This window comes from Lithobates pipiens, unplaced genomic scaffold (genome assembly GCF_037356315.1).
Source record: "Lithobates pipiens isolate NorthernLeopardFrog02 unplaced genomic scaffold, aLitPip1_a1.2 Scaffold_27, whole genome shotgun sequence".
Classification (NCBI taxonomy): Eukaryota; Metazoa; Chordata; class Amphibia; order Anura; family Ranidae; genus Lithobates; species Lithobates pipiens.
In genome coordinates this window covers 96,777,155-96,789,250 of record NW_027507788.1, presented here as the reverse complement: position 1 = coordinate 96,789,250, position 12,096 = coordinate 96,777,155, and the positions used below count along the sequence as shown (strand labels likewise).

Sequence of the window (12,096 nt, the reverse complement as noted above, 5' to 3'; positions counted from 1 at the left end):
AAAGGACTTGGATAGTGTGGTATGCCAGCCTCTAATAGAGGGGCTGGCAGTGAATAATATTTTAGAGTTAACAAGCACTCTAAGTATATTTGGTTCCGTACTCTGCCTCAACCCCAAGAACAGTTCCAACCCCTCTGGCACACCTAATATGCAGTATTAGGGCAACACTCAGCAGTAGAAAGAACACAAATCGTGGTATAATATAAGGTATGTTTACTGATATGATAAAGGCACTTAAAGGTGAACAACATAAACTCACAATAATATTTCAGGTTGAATGTCACCAATAGTAAAATGGCAACCATTATGGAAGAATATCAAATGATCAAATATAACGAATACCTGAACATAAACAGCTCTTATACACACATATGCATATACACATAGAGGGGCTGGCAGTGACAATTTTAGGGGTTTTATTTTTAATAATAGTGGTGTGGGGGGGGGGGGGGGGCTGGGATGACATGGAGACAGAGAGAGAGAAGATGCTGACATGCAGGAAGAAAAGGAGGAAGTGAGGGGGGAGAGAGGAGAGCAAAGAGGACAGCTACGTCTGATGGAGGGACACACTTTGACCAACGGTGATCAAGGCTGAGTTATCGTGGTCAGTTTAGAGAGGGGCATACAGCAAGTGGCAGGTTTAAGGGACCAGAATCTGAATTATTATTTTTTGGGTTAACACTTTAAGCGGCTCCTACGGAGGTAGTGCTACATATACATCACCTGATATGTTTAAATCCAATAAGAATTTAAGTTTATACAGCTTGGAGTTGGATAATATGCATAAAAATGATGATTTGGTAAAATTACATTTGCCTAATAATTGTGCACACAGTGTAGGTGAGGCCTCCTTCTTGGTAGATATTGATGCCAAACCATACTTATTGGTAATTTCAGCAAGCATAAGCTGCTCAACATAGCAAGGTGTAATGTCAAGGACATCTTCTATCACTTAATACTTTGACACTATTTTGTCGAATAGACTTACTTTTTGCGCCGTCTGTGAACAACGAAAAGGTACACTAATGCAGCAACAAGAACCAGCAGTAAGATGACTGCAATCACAATTCCAATGGTCAGTCCCAGAGTCCCTGAATTGTTGTCATTGTTTGGGTCTGTAGACTCTGATAAAAGATCACATTTTGAAGGTTAGTGACACATTATACATTTATTTTTTCAAAACTTTTGTGACATGCAGGCATGGAAAACAGAATGTGGAACACATTTGTCGCTATAAACAGCAGCCTTCTTATCACCAATTTTTAGAAGTAATTCTATAGAGGAGCAACAGGGCCACCCATGTACAGTATAATTATCAACCTTGGTAGAGGGGAGTGTTAGTCAAGTTAATCTAATTGGCTAGTGCATCTAACAAAATGAAAGCTAAACTCCAGTTAAAGGGTAAATTCACCTTACGTAACGTTACACACATATTTACTACACACATGTTACAAATGGACCGGCCCCCATTCCTCCCCGATCCCTGCTGTGACAGCTAGCGGGGTTCTTCTCCCTCCCCGCTAGCTGTCAGAATTTTAAAAAACGTGGCTCCACCCACATGACCAAGTCACTGATTGACAGGCTTTGGCTCTGGCTGCAAAGGTCTGGCAGCCTGTGCGACTATCAGCTTGTAGTTTCCAATGAACTACAATGGCGCTGTGGAATGTCATGGTAGTTCATTCATGCTTCCTGTCAGAATGTATTTGCTTGGCCGTACAGGATGTACGGGGAAGCAGATACACTGGCAGATCTGCATGTCACCAGCTATCTGCTGATCTCTAATGCAATGCTTTACAGCAGGGGTACCCAACCTTTTGAAGAGCGAGGGCCACTTAAGCGACTTGGTAACTGGTCGCGGGCCACAATAAGTGGAGTGGGCAGAAGACCGATCCATGTCCGCGCTGTATATGCAGAACAGACATGGACACAGCCCACTCTGTGGGCTTCCCTATCTGATCCAACCAGATGGAAGGGGATCCCCTTCTGTTTTTTTTTTTTAGTAGATCGGATTGGAGGTAGGTGGGTGCAAATGGACACAAGTCCATCCATAGAGGTGAATAGAGGGTCCGCATGGGTTGAACCGATCATGTGAAAGTCTGCTTTCACACTGATGTGCGGCAGTTTACCTGCACTGCGGGTACAGTACAGTGCACCTGTGGCTTTCCTGCAGGTTAGCTGCACTTTGCAATCGATGTCTATTATATCCTGCCGGTGTGGTGCACTTTCTGAAAGCACACTAAACCCGCAGATAATAACAGAAGTCTATGGCTCAGTGCAGGTAACCCAAAGGTGCAATGCACTGCACCTGCGGATCAGTTTGAAATGCCCATATATACACTGCTTTTAGTAATAAACGTAGCTTTAATAGGAGTCTTCCATTCAAGTATCACTGGCTGTTGCTGTCCTAGGCAGAATGCATTTGGTATCACTCTGCTTGGGACAGGGGCCAGCGCTATACAGTAATCATCTGCAAATGTGTCTCTGCTCCCTCTGCAGCTGCTTGCTTCCTATACCGCTGGCTTAATTTAAAACACTGATACTCTGGGATCGTAGGTCGACAACCCATGATCAGGGATTGAGAACCTGCTATCCCAAAGCAGGAGGTCGCGGGCCACATCAGAAGGCTCCGCGGGCCACATGTGGCCCCCGGGCCACTGGTTGGGCATCCCTGCTTTACAGGATCCAGAAAAAAAATATGCAACATTTTTTACCTGCAAAAAAAAATTGCATTTTATTTTTTTTTTCCAAAAGGTGAACTTATCCTTTAACACTATTTAAGCAGTTACATCAACATTTGTTTTTCTTTTTACACTCATAAATAAATAAGAGCCGGCTATTGTAAATACCCCAAATGGTTTGTTTCAAGACAGAATAACAGACATATTGACTGGATCACCAGGTAAAAATAAAGCAAAAAAAAAAAAAAAACTACAAAATGAATCTAATGCAGCCATCAAATGTTAAAATTGGTAAGTTATGTATGTATTATAATACATTTTGTTTTTTGGGTTTAATACTGCTTTAATGTCTCTTAACCTGTTAGTCTGAGTCCTTCCAGAACAGTGGTGGATGGGGATCAACATTTTTGGGGTGCGCAAACAATTTAAAAAACAAAACAAATCAAATGCAGCTACTGTATCATCAAACGCAGCCACTGTGCCCATCAAACGCAGCCACTGTGCCCATCAAACGCAGCTACTGTGCCATCAAACGCAGCTACTGCGCCAAACGCAGCCAATGTGCCCATCAATTACTGCTACTGTGCCCCATCAAATCCTGCCAGTGTGCCCCATCATTTGCCGCTACTGTGCCCCATCAGATGCTGTTAGTGTGCTTCATCAGATGCCGCCACTGTGCCCCATCAGATACCGCCAGTGTGCCCCATCAGATACCACCCGGCACTTACCCGGCACTTACCGGTCTCGTCCTCTCTTAGGCATCCAATGACAGCGCCTGATGTTTCAGCCAATCAGGTGACCGGTAACAGACCCGGCAAACTGATTGGCTGAGAGGCAGATTCAGAATTCCTTTGCTAGCACACAGCTGAGTGAACAGTGAATGCACAGTATTGCGCCAGCGGTTCTCCTATCGCTCTAATCAGGTGCTTCCAAAAAACACCCCCACCTCTGTAATTCAGATTCCCGGTGCCCGAAAATGGGACGGACACCTGAATAGGCGGTGTCAGCAGTGATTATAGATAGATTCATGCAATGCAATGCATGAATCTATGGCGATTAGAGTGGTGCAGGAGAGAGGGGGCAGCGCTCCCGCGCCCTTTATGGACACACAGCCACTATTCTGGAATCTACTTTTGCTAATATTTAAAAAAAGTCACTCCATACAAAATGTATTGTTGAAATGTGAAAAATGTCAATAAAAATGTATTGATAAAAATGTCAGAAAATGAAATACAAGCAGGATTTACTTTGTAAAGATGACTGAACTCCAAACGCACTCAGCCTTGTATATTTGAATGGTTGAGGAATTGCCCTGTGAATTAATGATAACCTTCTAATTTGCAGAAGGGATACCCCATGTATAATGGACTCTCACTATAAAGTAATATACATTTAAATTGGATAAGTGTGTTATTTCACATTTCCTGTCATTGTTGATTTTCTGTTTCATGCCAACCAACACATGTATAATATAATGAACACTAGGCAGGAAAATGAACAGGATTCCATGTTATAGCATTTCCTGAGTGCTGATAAGGATTTGGCAGGGGAAATGACAGATGTAAATAGTGACAACTGTTGGTATGAGTATATAAAGTTCCAAAATGTGTGAATGATCCTGGTTGTTTTTTAAAGCAGTTATGATGCAGACATTCACTTTTGGGAACTATGCTGTTGGGTTGTATTCATCGCAGCCTGAACGGACCCTGGCAGATATCACACGGTGATCAAAGATCGAACATATCAGATGCGATGACTGCAAAAAATAGTGAGGGAATATCTCCTAAAAGGGACAGGTACAGAGAGCAGCAACAAGCTTCAATCCTCTACTTTGCTTAAAAAAAAAAAAAAAAAAAGTTGAATCTATGTATATCCACACCCTTAGCTACCAATGACTAAACGCGACAGAACGTGGCTACATGACAAGCATTTGAATTGAGTGAGAACCTTTGAAAGAAATACCTTGTGTCTGTATACCAGGGTTTGAATTAGGGCAACTAACGATTATTTTCATAATCGATTAATCAGCCGATTATTTTTTCGATTAATCGGATTAAAAAAAATGAAAAAGGGGAGAAATCTATACACACACACACACACACACACACACACACACGTGTCCCCCCAGTATAGATGACACATTCCTCCCCTCTCACATGGTGTCAATGCCCCACCTCACAGGATTCTAACGGACCGGCAGGGGGGGAAGGTGCAGACTAGGAGTGCAACGGTTCATAAAACTCACGGATCGGATCGTTCCTCGGATCAGAGTCATGGATCGGATCAGCAAAAAAAATAACACTATCCCCGCCCCCCACAGCCCCATTGTTTATTTAAATAAAAGGTATAACACTATTTCCCCCCCCCAATAAAATGCAGCTTATTACAAGCATAAAAACATAGTCAGCATATCACTGATGATTTGCGCCAAGCTCACCACCGATCAAAGTTCCTCCAAACAGACGGCCGTGATGAGTCTCGGGATGCCTACTGGCGCAAATCATCAGTGATATGCTATGTTTTTATGCTGCATTTTATTGGGAGGGAGAGATAGTGTTTTACCTTTTATTTAAATCAACTGTGGCTGTGCCGAGCAAGTGGAAAGGCTTAGATAGGATTAGATAATAACTAACTACTATCTAATAGATAGTAGTTAGTTATTAGGTTAGATTAGGTAATAATTAACATAGTGGTACCTGCATAAAAGAAGTTTTGAATGAGGGCAGGCAAGGCATCCAGCGTGACCCCCCTCCAGAATTCCTTCACTTGGGCTGACACAGGCTGAACGCCGCGCTGGGGGTGGCGTCAGCGAGCAGCTCGCCGCCGCCGGGTGTACCAAGATGGCCGCCAGCTCCGGAGCTAGGGCGAAGCGCGGGATCGCATGGTACGGACCAACTAATCGATAATGAAAATCGTTGATTTTCATTATCGATTATTATCGATAATAACGATTAATCGTTTCAGCTCTAGTTTGAATACCGCACCGTTTCCCTATACTGGGGCTTAAGGGTTACTAGTTATATGCCTCTTATATTCAGGAAAAGTGTAAGTGCAATACTGTAAAGGGAGAAATTCTGTAATAAACTTTTTTAAACAGTATTACGCAATGGAGCCTGTTTTCTTTTCTTCCTTTATATGAGCGAGCCCATAAAGTAAAAGAGCTGTTCATCCCGCCAGCAGCCCGTCCTGGTATGCAGCAACCTGAGCCGAGATCCGGAGCCATGAACGATCCATTGGTATAAGCTCAAGTTCCAGCTTTGTCTGGCAAGAATTTAATCTATAGGGGATATATTCTCCTCGATCCAGGATTGCACAGTGGTTGAAAGGATTATTCCTAGCAATCTCACTCACGGGACTATTAATATATGCTCATTACCTGCACTTTGAACTGTCACACTTACACTTTTTACTGCAGTTAAAGAGACTTTTATTAATTTATTATTATAGTCATTATTCAGTAATTTATTTATTTCTGCAGTGGATTACGGTTTGATTACAGTTGTTTCCAGCACTGCTTACACAGATTAGTTTCTCTAGCCAGCTTTCATCTAATTTTTGTGTATATGTAAATTTATGTGGAAGCTTGCATTGAGTAAGCCTTTATAGTAGCAGCTGGCTGTGCCTTAAATTGGCTATTATTAACGGATTATTTAATATTGCCTTATTTATTCCATAAGCGCTTGAATTTGTAGAAAGAGGTTTCAGGAGTGTCTACAATTTTTCAGTTATGTATATCTATACATATATAATGTTTTTTGTGACAACACAAGCCTCTGTCACTGTTAAGTTGGTCAGGAAAAGGATACAAGGTTTGCACCTTTGCAGAGTGCAGGGCTATGGAGCATTCATTTTGAATGGAGAAACTTGCTTTTGCAGATTTCTCCGGATTTTGGTATTTCTGGATGGAGCTACGTAGTTTGGATATTTCAAAGTGCCTTGGGAGGGAAGAAATCTCCAACCAGCAGGGTATGTGCCCAGATGTACATAACCCTTATAATGATGGTCTGGTGAGAGTTGCAGGTGGAGGGGGAGTGCAGTTGGAGTTGCTGCCATTGAGAGAATCTCTGTGTGGAGATAATGGCTGTGTGCATCAGGTCAGGTTCACATATCTGCGAATTGGATTTGTTTTTTTTTATCGCATCCTATTCATGTGACATGAGAGCGTGACCAGCTCTCAATGGAGCTGGTTCACGCATGTCCAGGGTGGCCAAAGTGCAGATTCCAAAAGGGTCCTGTGCTTTTTTTGGGTCCAATTCAGGTGCGAATTTATGCAGAAATTCAGGCATGAATCAGACATGAACCGGTGAATCACGGCCGCACATACTGTATGTAAACCCAGCCTTAAGGAGTGGTTTGGCGGAGGGGTCGTTCAGTGTTAGAAAAGCAAATTAATATTTGCTTTTCTAACACATGGGTGGACTGTGAGCACAATGCTCTGAACTCTGAGTCCACCTTTTTTGAAGCCTATAGCTCTAATGCTTCAAAAAAAAAAAAAAAAAAAAAAAAAAAAAAAAAAACACCCACCACTGGAATTTAACCGCTCTAAATCCAAAAAGGGGCCAGATGCCTGAACAGGGGGTGGCAGTGGTGACCACGTTTCAGAGCGTGCTTAGTGGTCTGAAACGCGTTGCATCACGTCTGACACCATCCCGCCATGCGCTGTGTTCCAGCCCTCTTCCTAGGCCTGCTGACTGCTCTCCAGCCTGGCTTTGGTTACCGCCCGAAAGATGGAAGTAACCTGGTGAACAGGACTCCGGCTCTGCTGCACACAGCCCCACAGGAAGACTCTGATGTCTCCAGTTAGTACAGGAGACTGACGTTCCACTGGACTTCATTATGCCGTTATAAAGATACCTCCATGTGAGTGTTTTAATGCATCTTGTTTATTGAAACTTTACAGCTTTACTTAAGTGGCGCTTCTTCTCTTTGTTCTCCTCTCTTTAATATTGGCATAGAGTTCAGCTGGAACAAAAAAAATTTTTTTCTAAAAAGGAGGGGTTGAGTTAAAAATGTGTTGTCACATGGTATACAGACCACAGAAAGAAGTCCAGGGTGGCTAGACATGTAATAAGTTCTTCTAAAAGTGTAGCCAGTACACCTCTTGATGACAAATCTTCATTTTAAGATAGGAAATGGTAGTAGGGATAAATGTATCATAGACAGAAAAAAAAACACCTAGATGAAACTAAACTTAACTAAAACTATACTAAATATTTCAACAAGTGAAAATAAAACAAAGTTCCAAAGTCTACAATATATTGCCAAGTTCCACTGATCATCACTATCATACCAGATCCAGAGGTCATCCCTTTAATCAACTGCAACATTAACAATTAACAAGAAGGATGCGAATTACTGCACGTCATCACTGACCCACCAAGAAACACACAAACTCGAAGGTTGGTCATACACCAGTAGAAATTTGACTCTCAGTAATGTCAACAAAGAATGTTCTGATGATGGATCTTTCTATGAACTTTACAAATAAAATACAACTGTGTTGTATTATTAGTTTTGGATAGAGAAGGGAAGGATTGCAACCCTTTTTTATTGCCATCTGTGTCCCAACTAAGCAGATTTACTTCCTGTGTGACAATGGTCACCAGGATGCAAAGTTACAAAGTTGATGGGACATCCAAAATTTTTCAGTTGTCACCGGAACATTAGGTGAAGATAAATATCCCCATGGAGATATCCCCATGTGCCTGCTAACTAAGATGGGATTTCCCCTCACCTTGTAGAGAATCCATCTTACTTCCTGTTCAACTCCAGCATATTTTTTGCTATGTCTCATTGGGGAGATTTTGCTTTATTTCTAGTCATCTAGTCAGGAAGTGAGTGACTGTCTCTCCAAAATAAAAGAAATCCCCTCTTAGAAATTTGTTACAACAAAAAAGCTTCCTCATTTTTTATCTATAGCTGCTCTTGCGACAACTCAAAACTTTGGATTTTCCCTCATTTTGTCCTGGTGACTATTGTCACTGAGAGTGAAACAAAGAGAAACTAACTCGCCCCATCAGGGACACAGCAATAAATAAAAATAAAAAGTGTTGTAACTCATTGTCATGCTATCCAAAATCCAGTATAACACAAGGCAAAACTTATTTGTTTAGATTTGCAGAGTGGTGAGGGATTAGAACCAAAAATGTCACATTTTTATTACGGTCTGTGTCCACGTTAGGGAGATTCATTCTCTCTAATTGTCTTGATCACCAATGTCACTGAGAATAAAATTTGGGAGAAATCCAAAACTGTGATTGCCACGAGAACAGGAATGGATGTGACATCTCCCAATAGGGACACTGATGTGTCTCCCAGTGGAAAGAGCTCCTCTTAACTCCTTGTTGTGTCTACAAGACAAGAAATCGAGGGAAATCTCCCTAATGAGGCACAAATAGAAGAAAAAAAAAACAGCAGCAGTTTTACTGCTTCCCTACACTATCCAAAATGGAAAAAATTTGACTTTAGGGTACACTTCATGTTTACAAAACTACAGACCTCTAATATATGTCTGCAAGAAGTACAACTCTTCCAAAGAATCTGCTTGGTTGTCTTAGAAAACAAGTGTAGCTCTTTCTTCAGGCACTTTTTTTTGCAAGCTTCTTCTTGTGTGGAGTCAAGACAATGTTGCCCAATACCAGAGTGGATTGGAAAACATATTAATGCACTTACCAAATGTTGCATTCACATATATAGAGTCCATGGCAGTAAGCTGCGTCACGGAATTATTGGCCACACATGTGTAAGTCCCCTCATTCTCAGCCTCCTTTTGAGCTACCTGAAGCTGGTTCTGCTCTGTTTTTATATCTGTCCCATTTAGTCTCCAATGGTAAGTGGCTGGTGGGACAGAATCAGAAGAACAGTCTAATAATATTAAAGAATTTGAAGATGACTTGGATTTTATTTTCACGTTTTCTGGGCCATCTGCAATAACAAAAAACCCTGGCATCAGAACCACAATCAAAGAGCATACTACATCTGTTGCAAACTGGTCAGGATAATTAAAAAAAAAAAGGAAAAATACCCTCTTTGTCCAATCAATATTCTATTCAACCTGTTCAATCAGACAACCCCATGACATGCAACAACCATCAAAACAAATAGATTAAAAATAAATCAAAACGGATATCCTTATATTCAGATTGTTTGGACGTACTAAATAAAACTAGTCACAACCAGGCTAATTCAATAAATTAAATGTTCAGGCTTAAAGAATAACTCTACATTTGTTAACAAAAGCCAAACTCTTTCACATGGTGCACCCCACAAACAGAGCCAGCAACACTGGAGGCCATAAGCACTATTATTAGTAGTAATTAGTACTAGTAGTAGTAATTAGTAGTAGTAATCATGCTCATTGGCCACCCAGAGGTTTCAGATTGTGATGGCTTCCTGATCTATACCCGTAGTGTAGTGGTGGCACTACTGGAATTACAAGCTAATTGTGTGCGGTCAGTGGTATGCATGGTCAGCCTGTTTCTGGCAGATGTTTTTAAATGCATTTAATTATCTTTTAAATGCTCAGCATTAAGCAGTATTATTAATTAAAAATGTGTGCCCTTTATTTACTATCTGGAACAAAGAGGCAGAACTTTGAGGAAGCCTTTGAGGTCCCATAGTTGGTGCCTTTTATCAACAACATAACTCCATCAAAGCCTGTACCAATGCCTGCCTGCTCACCACTCCTGTGCCTTGCCGATGCTGGCACCCTTGTCAGTTCTGCCATTTTCCCTGAGTTCCTTTTTCTGAATTGCAGACCTGCAGAGATGATGGGCACACAAAGTACATTTCAGGAAGCCAGGGACAGAGGTTTGTCACCATTATTGCCAAAGCAATAGAAAGCAATGGTAACATTTGCCACATCTACATTGTGGGTTCCTCAAAGCAGCTTCTCAAGGACATGTTATTTGTTGCACATGCAACCCCTTATTTCCAAAGAGTCTGCACAAATATTATTATTTTAAGCTCCTCTGGTCAATTAAATGAGTGTTTCTTATTGACCAATGTATCTCCTCAAAGCACATTTTCAACCTCGGTTACACCCTAAATATCTATGAGCTCAATTTTAAAAAATTTTATTTTTTTTATTTATCTACTAAGTCCATATATGCATACTATATGTATGGAGATATTTGTTTTTACAGAAGAAATGCATTTTCCTTTTCAAAGTTAATGATGAACCTTTGGATGTAAGTTTTACCCAATTTTGATGTAATTTGCTGTCAGAGGTGATAGTGAATGTGCGCAGATACATCAAGTCTGCTTTTCTCTTGAGCTCCTAAATTTGTATCCTTACTGTGCTTTCTTCTCTGCCTTCATCACCCTGAGTTAACAAAACATTCTGAATAACTGATTTAATCTTTACTCTATAACCCTGTCTTTCTCAATCAAGGTTCTTCCAGATGTTTCTAGGGATTCCTTGGGCTGCAGCTGATTGACCTTACATTTAAAGTCGAACTATAGGCAAAACTTTTTCATTTTGTATATCACAAGGGAGGGTTTATAACCCCTGTCAGATTTTTTTTTGCCATCTGTGTCCCATTGCAGAGATTTCCATTCACTTCCTGTGCCATAGCCAAACAAGAAGTGAGAGGAAATTAACAGAATTCCTTGGAGACCCCCAGGTCACCAGAACTAGTGTCCCCATTGGAAGGTTTCCCCTCTATTCTTTTACTTTCACTTTTAATAATGATGGTAAATAGGATTAATAGAAAGAGTGAACCTCCCTAATAGGGGCACAGAGAGCAGTAAAAACTGACAAGCATTCTAATCCCTCTCCACTCCTTATCCAAAACTAAAAAAAAAAAAAAAAAAAAAAAAAAAAAAAAAACTTTTGCCTTTAATTATACTTTAATGATGCCTGCATAGTTATGGAGCCTACACCACTTGGCAGAATCAGCTGCATGATATAAATGATCATTTTAGCTATATGTGGGGGGGGGGGGGGGGTGGTAATTCTGGTAGCTTAATTGGATGCCTCCTGTCTAAATTGGCCCCTGTATGTATGAATGTAAGTTAGGGACTTTAGATTGTAAGCTCCTTGAGAGCAGGGACTGATGTGAATGTACAATATATATGTGAAGTGCTGTGTAAATTGACGGTGCTGTATCTGTAATAAATAAAAAATAAATAATTCTTCCCACTAATCTCCAATAAATTCGTTTTAGAAAGGGTCCCCCAAGACCTTAAATATTTTGTCAAGGGTCCCTTTGGGGTAAAAAAAAAGTTGAGAAAGGCTGCTCTAAACTTTCTGACAACACCGCAATCATGAAGCCAAATTGCTTTCTATGCACAATGTATAAAATCTGCAGTCAGCTGCATGGCAATCAGGCTTCACTTAATAGGAGTACCACACAGTGTCTTTATCCAAACCTGGAACAGTTACCCATCTCATGGTCAGTGCAAGGTTTGCATATAC

At 40.9% G+C, this 12,096-nt stretch overlaps 1 protein-coding gene across 1 annotated transcript in view; it reads right to left on the bottom strand.

The window, feature by feature from the left end:
- The window catches only part of LOC143934018 (cell adhesion molecule CEACAM1-like), a 155,549-nt gene that overhangs the window by 63,491 nt on the left and 79,962 nt on the right, over window positions 1-12,096 (bottom strand). The window contains exons 4-5 of the mRNA XM_077457252.1: window positions 9,351-9,602; window positions 989-1,124 (exon numbers count right to left, since the gene is read on the bottom strand). Of these exons, the coding sequence (XP_077313378.1) occupies window positions 989-1,124; window positions 9,351-9,602 (388 nt within the window). The remainder of the gene's footprint in view (window positions 1-988; window positions 1,125-9,350; window positions 9,603-12,096) is intronic.